Source organism: Mya arenaria, chromosome 10 (assembly GCF_026914265.1).
Source record: "Mya arenaria isolate MELC-2E11 chromosome 10, ASM2691426v1".
Classification (NCBI taxonomy): Eukaryota; Metazoa; Mollusca; class Bivalvia; order Myida; family Myidae; genus Mya; species Mya arenaria.
In genome coordinates, this window is record NC_069131.1 from 13,998,502 (window position 1) to 14,019,176 (window position 20,675).

General features: G+C 34.3%; 1 protein-coding gene across 4 annotated transcripts; it reads left to right on the forward strand.

Annotated features, from left to right (window-relative positions):
* Window positions 1-62: 62 nt before the first annotated feature.
* LOC128205129 (uncharacterized) lies at window positions 63-20,476 on the forward strand. Of its 4 annotated transcripts, XR_008256179.1 has the most exons (20): window positions 63-124; window positions 1,772-1,864; window positions 2,576-2,687; window positions 3,029-3,114; window positions 3,583-3,674; window positions 5,510-5,621; window positions 6,370-6,476; window positions 7,139-7,265; window positions 7,876-7,996; window positions 8,592-8,677; window positions 9,353-9,561; window positions 10,007-10,066; window positions 10,176-10,337; window positions 10,667-10,795; window positions 11,705-11,819; window positions 13,051-13,194; window positions 13,966-14,144; window positions 14,744-14,766; window positions 18,622-18,713; window positions 19,481-19,519. XR_008256179.1 is itself a non-coding variant. In XM_052906564.1 (19 exons), the coding sequence occupies exons 2-19, from the start codon at window positions 1,777-1,779 to the stop codon at window positions 19,656-19,658; spliced, it is 2,199 nt and encodes a 732-aa protein (XP_052762524.1). In that variant the 5' UTR covers window positions 63-124; window positions 1,772-1,776; the 3' UTR covers window positions 19,659-20,476. The 4 variants fall into 4 exon arrangements, 3 of the variants coding, with proteins under 3 accessions (XP_052762524.1, XP_052762526.1, XP_052762527.1); XM_052906564.1 differs by lacking the exon at window positions 14,744-14,766 and having other exon boundaries at window positions 19,481-20,476; XM_052906566.1 differs by lacking the exons at window positions 14,744-14,766; window positions 19,481-19,519 and adding an exon at window positions 20,083-20,476.
* Window positions 20,477-20,675: the final 199 nt, after the last annotated feature.

The window sequence follows — 20,675 nt, forward strand, 5'->3', positions numbered from 1 at the left end:
TTGTACGAATCGCAAAATATAGATGATAAGTTGCTTCCCTTAGTTATAAAACTGCCACTTTCTAAGCTATACCTCAGTGATCAGCTGATTGAGCGTGAAACGTTTCATTGCACACATTTACGAGGTATAGTAGTTGATTTGCGCGGTTTATTCAAACTAATATACTTCCGTCTGATCATTTTTTCTCAAATAATAAAACAGTAAGTCTGAAATGAAAATCAACTAGTTGAACAAAAAGACTGTCAGTGTGTGGACACATGACTGTGTACATACAACTGTCAATGATTGGACGGATATCTAATCGTAACCCGGAGAAAGAAACTTTATCTTACAACACTTACATAAAACAGAAAACATAAAAAAAACATTGCCAGCATGTGCCCCAATTAAGCTGCATATTTTACCAATTGAAATCACCAAATACACATTAATTCAATCAACAACTGTAAATGGACCCAAAACGTTTTAAATCACTCAACTTATTTCCTACTTATGTATGAAAACAAACTGGTGATTACTGAACATATTTATTTTTTTATTTCACAGTTATGCACCTTAGAATACTAATATTATTATTAAAACTATAGTCTCAAAATTGCCGAAAAAATACTATTTAAGTATAATAAAGTTGGGAGCTAAACCAACAACAGTATAATTAAGAAAAAATAAGAAATCTGACAACAAAACTGCTCGCCCACGAGGACTCTTAAATACACTGAGGGATAATTTAACCTTAAAGCCTTTTGTTAAAAAGTATTACTGATGCTAATCAAGATGGTGGACCTCAAAGATAATATTTGAGCATATATCAAGATTTGTCGAAGGGTTATAGCTGTCAGTTTCATCATAAAAAAATGTCTTTTACAAAATATGAGCGAGTTCCTTTAAAACCTGCTTTGTTTTCTTTTGGAATACATCAGTTACATCATGAATACATCATGAGATATAAAGATGCTTGTAAACATTAGCAATAAAAAAATTGGCTTTGGATCAAACTTTTACTAGCAACAGTCTGAGCGCATAAGCAATCTTAGTAAGTTACATGTAGGCGCTTCAGCGTTCATACACAGATTCAGTGTCAGCATTGTCAAAAAATATGATGTGGACATGTTATTCAAAAATCAAACATTTTAAATTTTGGAAGCAGCCTTTTTCATTGTTGGTTATAATAAACAATAACTATCTCAAAGCTGAGTACAGTACCAAACATAAACTTAAAAATGTGTGGGCACAAGAGCCCCAAATCTTCATAGGTAAACCAAGCTACTGACTACTATTGAATAATTGTAAAAACACATTAAATTGCCAAAATACTCAATTGGTGTCTTGAATTTTGCATCCAATTAAAGTTATGATTGAAATACCCGAGAGCTTTGAATCAAATCTGGGGCACTCCATGGCATAATCGGTGTTGTGCCCTGCAGCCCCATCTTTCAGGTATGTGATAAGTTTAAGCAGCAAACCAGGGGTAAACCCTGCATATATTTCATTGCAGCATATGCAATGGTCAGTACTGACAGCTGCCATTTGAAGTAAGACATTAAAAATTGCGCAATACGCCATGAAGCTTTGTGATTTTATACTGGTGTTCAGATTTTCATCATTACAGCTATACATTGTCAAACACAGAATCTTGTTACTTTCTGGTGTTTCAATGATTTCAATGTGTGAAAATAGGTAAATCCACAAATTTACAGGTTACTTTGGTAATAAAGATCAGATATAAACAGTTGATATCTTGATTTAATACATGAAATTATTTTATTTTCAGGATTTATGGCTTTTCATTATGCTGGACTTTTCAAAACTTTTCTCAATAGGTGTGGAAGCTTCAACAATGTTTGTAAGAGACATGTTTTCAAAGGTACAGGTCTTTTTTCTCTTCAGTTTTTCAACATTCATTTGCAACTTGTACATCATAGTTTCAATAATTCATTAAGAATTTATCAGGTTTTAATGCCAATTTTGTGTCGTTGTCATTATTTTTAAAATTCAACCAGGATTGCTATTGATACCGGTAATAAACTTATATTTAATATAATACGAGTATAAGTTCATCAGAGGCATCTCATAATTAAGTTCAGTAGGGAATGTTTCAAGTTGTGAGTGTTAAAAACTCCCTTGATTTGATAGTAGTCAGTAAGCTACATGTATGTTAGGAAATGATATCAGTGAACATGTCCTCAAATATAGAGTCATTCGAAGGGAATTCATTTTATTTCTCATCTGGTGGTGGTGTGTAAGCTTATTTATACTAGTCTTGCACTCAGGTCTTGCCCATTTGACGAGTGCTCCGTTATGATTGTTAGTCATTATATGTTTTTGGAGCATAGTGCACAGACAGAATGTAACCCTGGCTAGAGCTAACCTGGTTCTTTAACGTGCAGCACTGTCTCACAGGACCCCCATTATACATCCCTCCCAGAAGACGATTAGTATTTTTTTAGTGGTGGGACAGGGAATTAAACCTGCGACGCCTGGATTGATAGTCAAGTGTGTTACCACTAGACCATGGATCGGCCACATTTTTCATCTGTAAATAATCTATCCTTTATATATATTTTCATCCTCTCAGGCCCCCTCCACCTATCCAATGAGGTGAAGGCTGCCCTGCATGATGGCAAGCCACTGGTTGCCTTGGAAACCACCATAGTTACCCATGGAATGCCCCACCCGCACAACCTCAGGTGTGCAGTTTTCTTTCTTTAAAAAAAATCAGCATTAAAATGCCTAATTTTGTTTGTTTAAGATTTGTCAGGTAAACTGACATACAATAGTAAAAATCACTTACAAATTCAAAATTTGAACACTAATGCGGCTTTGTAGATCTGTAATTGTGTTTTATCGCATCACTGATATAGATAAATGTAGTACTCGCAACATGTAATTATGACAGACTTCACTTCATGAAATCAAGTTTGACACTTTGTCAAAGGATAACAAAATTTAATGAAAAATATTTAATATATTTAATTTTTATTATACTTATCATTTCTTATTTTAATAACTAGTTTGATTATTTTTACAGTACAGCTTTAGAAGTGGAAGATATTGTCAGACAGCATGGAGTCATACCAGCGACCATTGGCATTATACAAGGAAAAGTCCACATAGGCATGTGTCATATTTATATTTTGCTTGTGAAAAATGTAGTGTACAAAAACAAATTATACAAATGATCATAATGAATATTTACCATTAAAGCTAGTGCCAATGATTTCTGCATAAAAATATTTATCTCGTAATTTTCTTGTGTCATAATTATATTTTTCAAGTAAAAAATGTCTTGTAATTTATTTATTTTAGTTAGTATATAATTAGTAAGAAGACATAAACACAGTCGTGTTGATTTGATTTTTAATTATAACATTATTTATGAATGCTCCTGTTTTGTTTGTACTATTTTTTCAAAGGTATTTGAGGTGGATTTTTGTTCTGTATGTTTATTTTATTGGTGTTTTGAGGTAGGCGATTGGTTTTCAAAGGCATACTTTATAACTGCATACTTTCTGGCATATAAAAGGTTTCTTACTTCAGTGAAAGTTCATGTAAAACATACATTTCTCTTTCCTATCTTTTTAGGTTTATCATCCAGACAGTTGGAATATCTGGCTGACCCAGTTACTGAGGCCGTCAAAACATCCCGCCGGGATCTGGCATATGTTCTTTCAAAGGTACAATATACATAACAATCCATTTTTTTGCTAGTTGAAGAGCACATTTATAATAACCTTAATTAATCTATGATACCATTACAGCTTATGCTAATAATTTCTGAAAAAAAAAAGAATTTTCTCATTTTCAATCCATTGAGAATCAAAAATTCATTGTTTTAGCTTGGCCATAAAAATTGCTTTATTCAAAATAAATATCTGCTCATATTTCAGGTTTCTTATAAAATGTCTTAAAGCTATCCAAATTTACAAATATATGAAACAGTTTTTGGTCGTATTAAGAACCTAGATCGACAAAAATGGCAAATAATTTTTGAGAAATGTACATACGGTAAATGGCAATGTTTTTTCAATCCTATTAGCTCTCCAGATTGATATGAATATAAAGCAATTTTAGATCACATTACTAAACCAATTAACAGAAACAGTAAACATTTTTTGGTCCTGTTAGCAATCTTAATCCAGATTAACATAAATAGCAAACAATCTTAGGCCACATAAGCAATTCAGATTGACACAAATAGCAAACAATTTTTGGTCCTTTTACCCTCTAAAATCTAGTAAAAATGTCAAGAACAAAGTCTATTTTTAATAAGTTTCACATACAGTATGTATACTTAATCTCATGCAGTATTAAAAAGTTTCGATTTAGTTTATCAAGATTACGTGTATCTGCACATAGACTTATGATCGAGAGTGGAAGATGGGCGAAACCCAATCCAATACCCGTTGATGAGAGAAAATGTAATACATGTCAAGTCTTAGAAGACGAATACCACTTTGTTCTGGAATGTGGCCTATACTCTGATATAAGACGTAAATATATACCAATATTTTATAGACATAGACCAAACATGCAAAAGTTTATCCAATTAATTACATCTGATAAAGAAGACATATTAAGAAATCTTAGTATATATGTTTACAATGCATTTTTAGTTAGATCAGTTGACATGTATGCGTCCTAATTATTGCACGTGTATTGTGATCTATCCGTTTATCATGTAACGTTTTGTATTGTGTAGTTAGTTATAAATATTTACTAGTTTAACAAACATGTATGATATACTTTTACATAGAAGTACTGTTACATAAGTGAGTGTTCAGCTTTTATTATTTAGTAAAACAAATTCGAAAGTGATAGTTGCATAAATGATGTATGCAAATACTTCTGATGAAGTATCTCTACCTGAAACAAAATAAGTATGCATGATTGCTTAAATCCGTATAAGTATTTATTAAATATAACTTTTCACTTCGACACACACTCTCTGTCTGTATTGATACTAGACTGAATATTTGCACACAGTGTTCATGTACAATGATTCTCTAAATTTTGTTACATTAACAGTCATTATCTAATCTTACCTGATTCAGATATGACTATTACAAAAGTGAATTTTAAAGTTTAAGTGATTTCCCTTAGGCTTCCTATAGTTTTGTTTTGTATAGGTTGTCCGATATAGGGAGTTGCAGATATTTTGCAAACACAACTCTCATTATAGAACAACTATTGTATATATGTACATGTATTTATTTCAACTTATCTGTGAATAAACATATAACGTTATTGACACGTTAATTTAATTAATAGACTGCATTATAACATATTTTGATTTACTGAACTTATGAAGTTGGTGTATTTGCGTATTTGATATTTATGTTTTTTGTTGTTGTTTTTTGGTTGTCTAGTTTTGGTAATTTGTATGCATGGAATCACCTGAAAACACTATATTGTATATATATTTGTCCACATGGGCTATGGCCTTCTGGATATTCTGTAAATAAATCTTGAATCTTGAATCTATATTGTTCTATTGAACTCCATTATGTAGGGTTTGAATGGGGGCACAACAGTCTCGGGGACCATGGTGCTGGCACACATGGCCGGGATCCCGCTATTTGTTACCGGGGGTATTGGAGGCGTGCACAGAGGGGCGGAATCAAGTAGGTAGCATCATTCGATTTTGTGTAGACTTTGTTTAAAATTGTATACACTACTGCCTTAGCATATGATTGTAAAGTGAATGTTTGCCTGATTCAAAGCCAATGAATAATAAATACTTTTATCTTATAATGAATAAAAGATCTAGATAAAAAGTACTGAAAATTATAACCAGTACAAGAAAAGTCTGTCGAACAGGGTATTTAATTTATTTATGATTAGATTAAAATGGGATTAAATAAGTTCAATTGCAACAGTGACAATGATCATTTTGAGAGGTGCATCATAAAAAAATGAGATCTTATCCACAATCCAATTAAAGTATATGTGATTTGTGCATCATCCTCTTTGCCTTGAATGTTAATTAATAAATATGAAGATCCATTACAGTCTGTTATAGCATGTATAGTATCTATATGGTCCATTGGTTTTAAGTTGTGATAATAATAATGTTCTTAGTACTTAATAAAAAAAATCAACACAGCAAAAAAGTAGCACAGAGTTGCATGTGGTAGCATCAATGATTGGCAACTGAAAATGGATTAGAAAAGTCTTAAGACTTTTATTTATAAGATGGGAATTTAGGAAAAGAGTAAGAATTACCAACTCTAAAGCCACATGATATGTGTAAAGAGCATCCATTTGTACTGATCTCTAATACAGCCTCATGTCGAAACACTGATGTATAATTTTTTTTATGGAATCCTACGTCCTGCTACAAGTGTAACCTTTTCTTTTTGACTATCCTAGGTATGGACATCAGTGCTGATCTGACAGAATTAGGTCGGACACCTGTCACTGTGGTCTCAGCTGGGGTCAAGTCAATACTGGACATTGAGAGGACATTGGAATACCTTGTAAGTCTAGTACTCTGTTACCATGGCAACATAGGGGTCAAGTGCTTACCTGACATAACAAGGTCACACACTGGTCACTATGGTCTCAGCTTTGGTCAAGTATATACTGGACATTGGGAGGACATTACAATATCTGGTAAGTCAAGTACTCTGTTTCCATGGCAACATTGGGAGGACATTAGAATATCTGGTAAGTCTAGTACTCTGTTACCATGGCGATGTAAGGGCAAAGGGCTGACCTGACATAACAAGGTCGCACACTGGTCACTGTGGTCTCAGCTGGGGTCAAGTCTACACTGGACATTTGGAGGAAATCAGTGTCGTGTCTCCCAGAAGTATTTGGTAGGTTAAGTTATTTGTTACCATAGAAACATGTAGGTCACGTCTTGATATCACAGAACTAGGTCGCACACTTGTCACAGTAGTTTTTGCTGAGGTTAGGTCAAGAATATTTGGAAGGTTTAGTTTCCTTTTACCATAGTAACATTGAGGTCATGTCATGTCTCCATAGAACTAGGTCACACACTGGTCACTTTTGTTTCTGCTGAACATTTAATAAAACCATTGGAGTGTTTAAAGATCCTGTTACCCTCTGAAGTTGATTTACATAATTTTGCTCTAGATGGAAAAGTTATTTATACCCTACATGTCATATATTTCAGGAAACCCAGGGCGTTTGTGTCTCCACATATGGAGAGTCCAGGGATTTTCCAGCATTTTTTTCCTGTCACAGTGGGCACCAGGCCCCGTATAATGTTACCTCACCTCTTCAAGCAGCGAGTCTCATTGGTAAACTGTTGTGTTTTTTTCCAATGTTATGTAATACAAGAAAAAAGTTTCTTAGTATGTAGGTTAATATAAGTTCATTTATTTCAGATTAAACAAATTTATTCCATACGAGTGCGAGCAAACATAGAAATAATGCTTAATTTGTAATGCATGAACTATGACTCACTTGATTTTTTATTGAAACTCTGCTTAATTAGGTATGATGTTGCTGCTCAATATATGAATTGATTCAGTTATGTTGCTTGGAAAGCAGTACACGAAATACTTCGCTCTAATTTGTTAATTTGAAACAATGAACTATATAAATCTATTTGCAATGAAGCAAGATTGTGCATAAGCATGTTGGATGAATAAGACCATGAAAAAAGAAGATATAAATTCTGAGAAATAGCATTACGTTATTCAATTTATATTGCTGGGGCAAAGCAGTTACACTACTGCTGAAATAAAAACAGCTGTTTGATTTTTATGTACCCAAATTCAATACACATTTAGTGAAATAATTATTTCCACCCACAACCATCTTGGATGGATAGAAGTTTTCCAACTGCAATTGAAATCCACCCTGACTTGCAGGAAAGCTTCGAATTTCTTGATCTCTGTATTACAGCGGCCCAGGAGAGCCTTGGTCTACAGTCAGGAAACCTGATAGCAGTGCCCATACCAGAACAGTATGATACGTTGGGACAGGAGATTGAGGGGGTTATACAGGGTGTGGTCCATGAAGCACGGTAAGAACTATGTTTTGCAGCTTGGCTAAAACGACAGATATTGGTTGATATGATTCCTTGACAAATACCAGGATAAGTGTCCATTTTGAGGGGCAGTAAGGAATTTGCTGGGTGTTACTTGAACCATCAATCACCTGGATGAAACCTATACCACAACACCTTTTCTACCTAATGATTTTGTTGGGATTAATTTTGCATGAATTGTGCAAAATTTTACAGTCAAAATCCAGTGGCTCAATATCCCAGGGACAAAAAAAAACTTTGAGCCTTTTAAAAATCAAAAAGTAGGAATTGGTCCTTTATATCCAGTTTGAGCCAACAAGAGAATCAAGCCAAGCAATATAGACCCAACGGGTTGCGACTGTATAGGAATTATAATATATTTTTTCCATTTGTTTGTGTATGCCAGTAAAATTAGAGCTATGTATAAAAATATGTTTGTCTTCTTTGTATTGCCACACTATTTCAATTCAATTTTAACATCAGCAAAAATTAACTGCATCTTCTGTGGGAGGATATAGGTCAATCATTCATGTTGCAAAGCAAAAAACTAATATCCTTATGTCATAGTCATAGTTTCCTTGGATATTTTCAGCAACAAGAACATTCAGGGCAAAGAGGTGACACCTTTCATCTTGAAGAGGGTCAATGAATTAACAAGAGGGAACTCCCTTAAAGCTAGTATCCTTGAACTGGATGAAGGACAAATATGTATAATTGTATAATTTATAAATAGACCGTAATATTCCTCATAGGTCAGGAACATGATCGGCAAAGAAAAAAATACGTGTATCTCTTATTTAATGAGTGGGTTAAAATAAGCCACTCTTGAAACCTGTTTAATCATTTACAAAATAAAGTAAGTGTGGATTTAGCTGGAGCAAATCCGTCAAAATATTATTTTCTCAAGGAAGAAAATTATTATCAGCAAGCATTTTTGCTTTGTCATAGATGATTATTTCTTATGATTTTTTCCTGTATGTTCATGATTGATTTGAGTATATTGTTTTATAATAAAAGAGTGGTAGATTGGGGAGACACAGAATATGAAAATGATTTGATAATCACTGACAGAGAATGTATATTGACTGCCATTATGATTTTCTCCAGTGAAATAACTGATCATATTTCAATGGCTTCCTAGTCAGTAATTGTATAATTACTTGTTAACCATGGGCAATATAATGCGTTTACTTATAACATGTTGAAACATTCTCATTAAATTCCATTTTCATGGTAAGTATTATTTCTTTGGCAGACTCTTAGTCTTTGTGTTTCAAAAGGAACAATCAAGCATAGCCATGTCTTCATGAAATACGAACGTAAAACGTTAAATATCCTTAACCATTGCATTAGATATTCATCTCATACACAATAATGCCAAAGTTGGTGCACAGATTGCTGTCGAGTTGAGCAAACTAAAGTCTGGCACCAGTAAAACAAATGGCAGTCCAAGTTCAAGGGGGAGTAACTCTTTCAATGAAGGAAAGCCTGAAGATTTTGTTGTGACCAATTACAGTGAGCCAACAAAGGCTTCTGACAAGTTGCAGGCCAAGAAAAGAGTAGTATGGTGTATTTTGTTATTACTGTCTAACTTTTTATATGGTTGTCCAGTTAGCGCAGTAGTTAGCTCACTCGCTTCTCACCGAGGCGACCCAGGTTCGATTCCCAGCCAGGGTGCATGTGAGTTTTGTTTGTGGTCACCAAGCCAGACAAGCGGGTTTCCTCCGGGTACTCTGGTTTCCCCCACAACACAAGACCACACACTCAGGCGTAACATCATACCAACAAGAGTGGTTAATATAATGTTGTAATAGCTTGTTTCATAATCCTTGTAAAATAAATAAGTTTAACTAAATACATGGCCATGTTATGATTTTTAGGTCATAATTGTTTTAGACAAATGTGGTTTGGAACGAAAACACTTTCTTTAAACAATATGCACATTTATTTTGAAAGAGATACCTGTAGGAAATGTATTATTGCATCTTTGATATATTATGCTTTCAGACTGTCGTTGGAGGGTCTATAGTTGACTTCACAGCCAGACTTGGAACACAAGATGTTCAGGTATTGAAACTGCAAGGAAATTAAATATCCCAATTATTCTGTCTGTTCATGATGATGTTCATGCTATAGGAACTGGGTGGAAATTGTGACCTTGAATTGTTTGTTACAGAGCAATGGAGGCACATATCCAGGAACGGTAAAGCAGTCATTTGGGGGAGTGGGAAGAAACTTGGCAGATGGCTTGTCTAGACTGGGTGTTGACACGCTCTTCATCTCTGCTGTAGGGAATGACTCACACACGGCTACCTTTGAGTCACACTGTAAACATATGGTAAATGGTTTCCAGTGTCTATTACGGTAGATATTATCACTTTTTATACTGTTAACTACAATTATCACTGTCTTAGAATATATCATCTCATTCTCATTTTTACCAACAACTTGTAGTGTTCTAAACTTGGTATGCATATTGGTCATGACCATTAGATGATCTCTGTTGATTTTTATAGGTAACGGTCAAGGTAATGTTAATATTTGGCAAAGAAATGGTGGGGGTTCCCCTCAGTGCTGCATTTGGGGAATACTAGTCATAGGAAAATCACAATTCTGTCAGAAAACACACAAAGCAAATAACAACATTTGACCTATGCCATCTTTCAGAACCTATCTGGTGTATTGCGTTTGGAGGACCAGAGAACAGCTACATACTGGGCTGTGCTCAAAAGCAACGGGGAAGTTATATTTGGTATCGGGGATATGGATATACATCAGCAGATCTCCCCACGCTATGTAAGACGAGCAAAATGCTTTCTTATATATGTTTGACATGTGAGAGATGCATTATTTTTTTACACCATTTTTATGACTTTTGGCTTCAAACTATTATTAAAGAGAGCTATTTGGTAGGTATTATATTCTTGTTGCCTGTTATGCCTACAAGCCGACAGTAATACATCATACATTTCTATGTGATACTATTAAGACATGTATTCCTGTTACTTTACTTTTTCCAAACTGATGTAGGATAATCCAGGATAACAAAGCAATTGAAACAATGCTTTATTATATGCTTTTTGGGGGTTTGTAGAAATTTATCAGTAAAATAAAATTGATATTTCACTGTTTCAAACAGTGAAAATATCACAATTGATATTTTTCACAATTAAATGTCATTTTATATCCTTTTGATGCATATAATGTAGAGAAAAATGGTTTGTTTCAGTGTAATATTGCAATGTTTTCCACCTCATTAACACATATTCATTCATTTGGTGCTCACATGGTGAAAAATGTTACAGTCTTCCACTGAAACAAACTATTTAACAACCATTTATCCATTATCTGTTTTATTGCCTTAGACATGTTGTCAGGCAAAAGCTCAAACACTGCCAATAATTAAAAATCCATACCTGTTATTTACATACAACTTAAGCACCACATGTTACCAGGGATAGAATGCAAGCTTGTAGTAAGTCCCATAACTCTAGCTCTTATAACTGTCAAGTTTTGCCCCTTGGTTGTGTGATAAACATGGACAAGTGTCGTTGGCTGCTACCAATGCTCTTGTTATACATGTTCACCTTTTCGTAAAGTTTCTTTATATTAGCAACAACAACAACAATTACCTTTATTGCATAGACGATCCAAATATCGCTACATCATTTGTTATAATGTTCACTATATTTCGTGTTTTGACAGATATATGGGTTCGAGGAGCAGTTAGCTGGCTCAGACATTGTGTGTGTGGACGGGAACATCACTGTGGAGGCCATACAGACTGTGTGCAGTATCTGTAAACAGAACGGGGTACCAGGTACTGGCTTTGTAGGATTCCTTTATGTATAACTTTAACAAAAATATGGAACAAGGTATGATTATTTTTAATAGGTTAATGTTTAGTTTATGATTATGTCAGGATTAAATGGGGAGACATTTATATATTGTTTTTGCTTGAGTTGTCTTGAACCATTTAAATGATTTTTTAATTACTCGCTTCAAATATTCACCATATTGAGATGATGTGCAGAGCCCACGTTATAGCCAGCTTAGTTCAAGATCAAGGTCACACTAAGAGGTCAAAGGTCATATGACAACTTTTGGTGTCTGCTCCATATCTCTTGAATCCCTTGAAGGATTTTGAAATAACAGGCCACAAATGTTCACTATGTTGAGACGATGTGCAGAGCGGTCAAAGCTCTTACGATTTCAATTTGTGTCCTCTCTATATGTCTTGAACTCCTTGAAGGATTTTGAAATAACTTGCCACAAATGTTCACTACATTGGGACACTTTGCAGAGCGCATGTACTGACCAGTTTGGTTTAAGGTCACACTTTGAGGTCAAAGGTCATATGTCACATTGAGGTCAAAGGTCATATGACTAATGACAATTTTTCCTGTCGGCTCCATATGTCTTGAACCCCTTGAAGGATTTTGAAATAACTCGCCACAGATTTCCCAATGTCAAATGTCATAAAATCAGACATCAACAGTGGGAGACATCTGTTTTTGAAAAAAAACATTAAAAACGTCCACTTCTTATTCCTCAATTGTGACAGACACTGATTTCTATGCTCAAGTTAATTTTAAGAGGCCATAAAAAAGGTTTCCTGCTGGTGATGATGAATGTTGTTGAAATGTCCAATATGAAAACAAAGTTGTCTTAGTGTTGTGTAATTTCAGTTTGTCTGTTTTTCTATAATAACAAATTTGAGGTATTTTCACAAATTTGAGGTATATTCATAGAAATCGTTATTGACGGCATCAGTGGCAAAGCAAAAGCGCTTACCTCAGCTATAACTCAATAATAGTTTAATATTATCATATGGTATGCATGTTACACACATATATAGCAGGCCTAAAACTCTAGTTATTGTAATTGGTGGATAATGCCTGTCTTCACAGTCAGAAGCAGAAACATACAAACCTCAACTTTATCTCCATGGCGCTCTTGTTCTCTATCAGCAGTTAAAGAAAAACTTTGATCTTAAACTTACATTAAAGAAAATTAAATGTATGATCCCATAAGAAATATTTTGTTTTCAGTATTATATGAGCCCGCAGATTTATCAAAGGCTATGAAGCCATTTGAGACTGATGCATTTGAAGCGGTTGTCTACACAACGCCTAATCTAAATGAACTACGAACGATGGCCGCGCATGTGTCGGGAAAACAACCATCATCAACTGGTAGGTCATTGGTCTTATTTCAACTTTGGAATGATTGTGACTTCAATGGCTGTGCCATGAAATTTCTAGTATGTTTTTTTTATAAATATTTTTTAGTATTTTTTAGTTTTGAACCAACATAGGTAAATTGACAAGCTGAATGATGGGCTGATGCCCTGATGTGCCCCTTATACATTATACAATAAATGTATGGTTGATCTATGGTTATCATTACTTTGACTTAGATTAGAAAACAGCTTTTTTATAAGACTTCTGTAAATTATAAATTTTACGCCACTCTATCCCGATTCCTATTGCCATAAATGAAATATCTGTCTCTCCAGTTTTCAAAACTTAAAATATTTCAATCTTTAGGCGACTTTGAATTAACTGCTAGATTTTCATCCCCACCCGCCCATTCTTTATTCTGCCGCCTCTTTGTTTTTTTTACTCAAATAAACAATGTTTAACTAGGTTCTGTATTTGTTTTGGTTTCTGTCAGGGAACAGCATTTATTCATACCTATGGTGTTGATGTGTTACGAACTTGTTTCTAGTTCGTTTAAAACATATGCAATGAGAAAGAGCATGAACACATATTCAACAATGAAACATTCATCTAAGAAAAATAAAAAGTAAAATGTCACCCCACTGCCCAATTAAAAAAAATTGGATGAAAATCTAGCAAATGATTTATATTAGCATCGATACACTTTTTTCATGTGACTGATAAAAAAGAGTACCAGTACATTCAGTATCATGCACAGATTATAATAGTTTTATTTTTTACTAGTCATAGACAGTGCAGATGACATGGATTTGAATGCTGTAATTGAGGAGACATTGTCCTTGCTGACTCCGGTATCCAAGCACATTCCTGTTACCATGGTGACAGTTGGAAGGCACGGTGCTATGCTCTGTTACCATGGCGACCAATCCAGTCACATGCCAATGAGAGGGGATAATTTTGTGGTAGGTTTGTTTTACTAGTCTAGTTCTAAATAAAGAATGTTAGCGTAAGGCTCCTGCAGAGCTTCCATTTAAGGATGTATGAAAGTATATTATCTCCATGAAAATGAGCTTAATCTCCCAAAATAGGGCTTTGAAAAACGCAAACTTCAAGCTCTGGATTTATTTTCCAAAGCTAAAAGGTTAGAAATTTCAGATATCAAAACCTAGGGTCAATGTTACATTAAAGTCCACATGATCAATAACTTTCTAATTTAATTAATGGTTTAAATACATTTTTGTGAAATTGGCATGTTTTTGTTTGCAAATAATTTCATATTTTGTAAGAATTGTTAGACAATATTAGAGACATTCTTAGTTTCAAGAGATTTGAACTTCCGTATTAGGGAGAAAAGCTTTTAAAAATGGTGGCAATAAAGTTCAATTTTTAAATTATTAATGGAAGCCCTGGGCTAGATATTTTTGTATTAGAAAATGAATATCGTTGCCATAGTCTATTAAATGCTGACGTTGAGTTTTATTCAAGTAATTACATGCAGTATATAGCTAAATGATTATTTTTTTTTGTATAATTAACTTCGTCTAATTTTAACTTTTCTCAGTACAGTTTTAATATGAAAATATGGTAAGTAAACATCTCACTCGTGTTCTCTAGTTTTGAGTCCAATGTCATGCTTTTGATTACATGCTTATATCACAGTATCACAGTGATATCACCTGTCTTATATCAAAGTGATATCACCTGTCTTATATCACAGTGATATCACCCATCTTATGTCAGAGTGATATTGCCCTTCTTTTATTAGAGTGATATTGCCTTTCTTATAATACAGTGATATCGCCCATCTCATTACTGAGTGATATTGTCCATCTTGTATCAGAGTGATATTGCCTGTCTTATATCACAGTGATATTGTCATTCTTTTATCACAGTGATATCGCCCATCTCATTACGGAGTGATATTGGCCATCTTATATCAGAGTGATATTGCCTGTCTTATATCACAGTGAAATTGCTCATCTTATATCAGAGTGATATTGCCTGTCTTATATTACAGTGATATTGCCTATCTCATTACGGAGTGATATTGTCCTTCTTATATTTTGATGTATCACTGTGATATTGTCTTTCTTTTATAACTGTGATATTGCTTTTCCTTTATCACTGTGATATTGACTTATTTTATCACTGTGATGTTGCATTTATTTTATCACTCTGATGTTGCCTTTCGGTTGCACATTTCATGGCTATTATGGCTCTAATTCTGTGTTCTATTAAATAATAACTGTGTCAGTATTAATGTTCCCTAGTGTAGTTTTGCTGTGTGATTTGGGTTTATTTATGTAACTATGTCCCCCTTGAAGAAGCAGGTATATATTGTTTTCACATGTCGGTCAATCAGTTGGTCGATCGGTATACCAAACCTTGTCCGATTTATATCTAGGGTTACATTAAATGCTTGTGCGTAAGGTCCACAAACTTGGTTGGATAGTTGGTCATGACAGATCAGCAGGTGATCCCTATTCATTGTCGTGATTACATTGAACACAAAAAACTTGTCCAATTGATAACTAGAGTACTCATTATACTATGGTCCTTAATCTTGGCAGAGATCATAGCCAGCAGATGACCCCTATTTAATTTTAGGTCAGTATTTTATGGTCATGGTGACCGTGAACACAAAAAGCTTGTCTGATTGGTAATTAGAGTTATCATAGGTGGATGATTCTCAAACTTGGTAGGGAGGGTGTTGATGACCTACATATGCCCCCTGATTTTGAGGTCAGCAGGTCAAAAATCAGGGCCAGTGACCTTGAACTAAAAAATCTTGCTGAATGAATAGTTTTCAAACTTGGTTGAGAGGTCTATCATGACCTTAAATTACACCACAGACATTAATTGTGAAATGACTAATTGGGGGGGGGGGGCATAGATAATTTCTTGAACATCACTTAGGCTCTGAAAATGGCTATCCATCTGATAAGGACTAGGGGGAATAGGGGGCATTTGTCACGTGACTGACAGCTCTTGTTATGAATGGTGCACTATGTGTAGACAGTAGTTAACTATTTGGGATCATACCAAGATTTATGTATAGATAATCTCGATAAATGTCCACTTTGAAGGGTTGGAATAGTCTAGTAGTACAGATGTTCGTGCCCAGCCAAGAGGTCGCGGGTCTGATCCCTACCAGGGGTACTTTCTCATGGCCTCTTAAAAAGAACCCCAGTACTGGTCTACCTATTGTAATTGATATCATTTTTCAGGTGTCTTCACAATCAAGCTGAAATAAATTAGTTTAAAGTCATTTGGATATCATCCCTGACTAATACAGATGTAACCAATTGTAACATATTTCTTAATGCACTTTAACAAGGTAAGAAAATGTACTTCACGACTTTAACATAAATTATTCTTCCCTGCTGCCCTTACTTTTTAGATCATTTGTTCTTTTGAAGATAGATCGGCTATTATGATCCAGTCTTATGTTGGTGGTAGTAGCGCTCAAAAACTTTAACACTGGACATGACTCAAAAAACAATTCAAGATATTCAAATGAAACTTGGTACACATGTTGCCAAACTGAATATTCACATCATGTATAGCAGATGCATAACTGTGGCTTCAATTATTATTGAGTTATTCCCCTTGTTCAACTGTATGAGCAAGAATGGACTGTTGGGGTTTGCTCCATGGCTCTCTTGTTAAAGACTTTGTCTTGTTTTTAAATCTCCTAATTTGAAATGTTTCTACATTGTATGTCACATGTAGTTTGGATGCACAACAGTCTGTATTCAAATTTAAGTATTATAAATGCTTTTCAAATACTGATATAACAATACTTAGTATATGATTGTTTAATTTCAAAACTTGTCAATCATAATGACTTTACTTTCACATTTATTCCACTGAAGTTTGCGCTGCATCTGCTGTTGAGAATAAATCTTGAATTGGGGTTTTTTGCTCTTCATTTAAAAAAATGTTGTTTGTTGTTGTGTACTTGTACTGTCATATTTTACACTTTAGCTGTGTATAAGAAGCACAGTAATTTGAAAGCTTGTGCAATGTTCTTGTTATTGCAATGCAATGTTATAGCAAATGCAGTTTCACAAAAATATCAAATTAATTCTTATATTTTTGAATACCTTATGCTTTGAGTGAACTTACAAAGTGATTTATACAACCGTAATTTTTTGTACGGTTGAACCCGGTTGGCATGAACCCACCGATTTTCTCCTTTACTCGCACTTGATATAACAGACCAATTTCTTTATGTTGAATGTAAGCATTCCTGGTTGGCTCAAACTCCACGAGGCTCGATGCATTTTCATCGGTCCCTGGGACTTCTGTCGCGTAACGCTACTGTTCACTTAACTTTCGTGATAGTTCGTTCAGTAACCAACCAACAACTGTTCAAGTGTTCTAAGTCTTTATTGTTCCACGTTCTTTCTAAGTATAATAATCAGTATATAATACAGCATGACATTTAAGGTAATCCCGCATCCTAACTGCCGTCCATTAAGGACCCAAGGCCGGTCTCCTTCCGTGCCTAACAAAACTCTGTTTTCCCATCCCAAATCATCTCTTTTATACTGATTTGTTGTCTACATATGACAGCTTTACAACCACAGGAATACACGTTTTTGTAATTAACATGACCATTTTGTACCTTTGTACCAGGTCGGCTGTCAACCATCTTCATATTCAAATGACAATCAAATATGCCCTACATTACTAAACATACAGTATGTAGACACATATTCATTTACTTAAATCTTAATTATATCTTAAATATAACGTATTACGTCACATTCTATAGTAACTCTGTTACGTGACACTTCGAGCCAACAGGATTTAATTGTAATTACCAGATTAACACTTTCTTAAAAAAGTTTCTGATTTTGTTTAAAAATGTGAGTTATATTTTCTATGAATCAATGATAAAGGCCAAAAACATTTTTTTTTTTAATTTATGAAATAACTCCTACTGGTAGGCAAATCATAGGCAATTTTTAATTTCAATAAATGTTACATTGCAAAATAACTTTTTTTGGACCTTCTTCAGTAAAATGCACATGCCATTGAATATTCACTTTCAGTAAAAATACCATAATAATAATAATATAATGTTTTCAAGAACCTCAGTAAATTCAAAAACTTAAATATTTAAGGAGGGTAACAAAGTAAATAAAAAAATTACTTACATAATCACAGTTACAAAGTCCTAAACCAACTAATCATGCTCTTTACTTAAAATAAATAGTCACTACTGAGATAGTTAATGTGAGAACTTTTAGCAATCATACAATACCTGCATTAATAAGAAGGCCCACATGCTTCCTAAGCCATTTTGATTGGACATTGATTGTTTTACTCTACCTAATTCTGTCAATTAAAAGAAATAATTGCTAGATTCATCTTCTATTTCGTTTTATTCCATAATAATCACATTACCAATCTCCACTTATGTTTACACAGAGGGATGGCTCAGTGACGGTGGAGCATTACCCTGTGATACAGAGAGGGGAGGCAGGCAGCAACATAGTCAGTGTGTCAGGAGCTGGCGACTGGTAACTGGAGTTTGATGAATTATCATTTTTTTGCCTTTGAAGGGCTGCATCAAGTACTCGGACCATATGTCCGTCCATCTGCATGCCGTCCCTTCTGTTTCTGATCAATAATTCGGGAATATAACTTGGTAGGGTTGTTGGTCATGACCAGAAGATGAACCCTATTGGTTTTCAAATGAATGGCTCAAAGGTCAAGCTTGTGGTGACATTGAGCTGAAAATCAATTTCTGTTTAGTAACAGAAAAACGCTGGGTCCCAGGGACCTCAAACTTGGTAGGCAGGTTTTTCATCACAAGTAGATAAACTGTATTGATTTTAAGGTCAATTGGCTAAAGGTCAGTGTCTAGGTGACCTTGAGCTGAAAATCTGTTTCTGTTTAATAAATGAAGAACACTTGGTCCCAGGGACCTAAGACTTGGTAGTCAGGTTGGTTATGACCAGCAGATGAACCTGAACTATTTGAGGTCAATGGGTCAAAGGTAAAGTCAATAAATTATAACACTTGCACCTAGGAACCATATACTCTGTTGGCAGTTTGAAGACTACCAGCAGATGACCCCTATTGATAATTTTCTTCAAAAATGTTGGAGATCAATATATACATACTATATAGAAAGGATGTCAATACTAAAGGCTATTTGTCCATTAAGACTCAAATACTAATGTTTGTCTGTTCATTTAGGTTCAAAAATATAATACAATTAAATACTTGGACATCATCTTCATGTATTCCAGCAGTAATGATGTGTTTTTCTTTTCCATTCCAGCTTGTTATCTGCTTTCCTTGCGGGTGTCTTATCCGGGCAAGACACCCCGACCTGCATGACCAGCGGCCTTCTAGGGGCTCGTCTCTCCCTGCAGTCTAGTCGGGCCGTGCCTGACACACTCACTGCTCAAAATGTCAGGGTCGAAAACCCCATTAAACCAAGCGTGTTCTACTTGTAGTATTCAAACCTGACTGTCCACAATATATTAATGAAAATTGATGTAACACAGGGAGTGTACTGCTAGTAATGTATGTCATTGACTGCCGACTGTGATGGCGAGGAAACATCAATTGCACCGCTGTGGTATCAGTTTTTACTGGTGGTGGGATTCATTGAAAGTTTTACAATGTTTCATGTATTAGGATACTGTTTATAGTCCTTGAACTAGCACAGTCGGTTGAGGGGAAAGAACTATTGCTTTGGTGTCATATGACCTGTAAAACATTTAGTGACATTTAACCTATAAGTTTTTATTATTTCTTCAGATTTATCAGAGGGGTCACTCCTACCAACGATCTAGCTTAAAATAACTATGAATTACTGCAGTTAAACAATGTTAAAATATAAACACTTTTAGGTTAAATGTCACTAATTTCTTACAGGTTATGTGACACCAAAGCAGGACTTTATTCCTTGCAAACAACTATGTGAACGAATGGATTGAACAGACAGTTTTGCCCATACTAATTGAAACTGTGTTTTTGACTATTTGTGTAATATTTTTATGTTGGTTTAAAGTACCGGTATTATGAAAAAATGTGATATTATCATGTCATCTTTGAAAACTATTGAGTAATTTAATGTTGGTTGAATGTATTACATTGATTGTTATGAAAAAGCGCATTTGCTAAAATAATTTTACTCAAAATCCCCTTTATCATCAGTATGTTTTGAATTGTTTAATATGATTATTAAATTATTATTTTTCACTTTGTATTTGTGTTATAATTATATGGTGAAACATAACTAGCAGTTTTTGATTTGTGAACGTTTATCAATTTAATAATTAAAGACATTTCCTTTTTACGATATAGTATTACATATAATTTAGATATTTTTTATATTTTATGATTTTTTTCTTGAAAGGGTTTTATTCTTGTTGCTTTTTTGCAAAAAAAGATGAATAATTTGATTAGAAATATTAGAAATGTAATGTTTACAAGAAACGTACGGAAATAAATTGTACTTGTCATCA

Coding starts and splice junctions, on each gene's coding strand:
- LOC128205129 (XM_052906564.1), top strand. CDS start 1,777: ATGGCTTTTCATTATGCTGGACTTTTCAAAACTTTTCTCAATAGGTGT. Junction 2,688..3,028: donor CCCCACCCGCACAACCTCAG/GTGTGCAGTTTT, acceptor TTATTTTTACAG/TACAGCTTTAGAAGTGGAAG. Junction 3,675..5,509: donor TGGCATATGTTCTTTCAAAG/GTACAATATACA, acceptor TCCATTATGTAG/GGTTTGAATGGGGGCACAAC.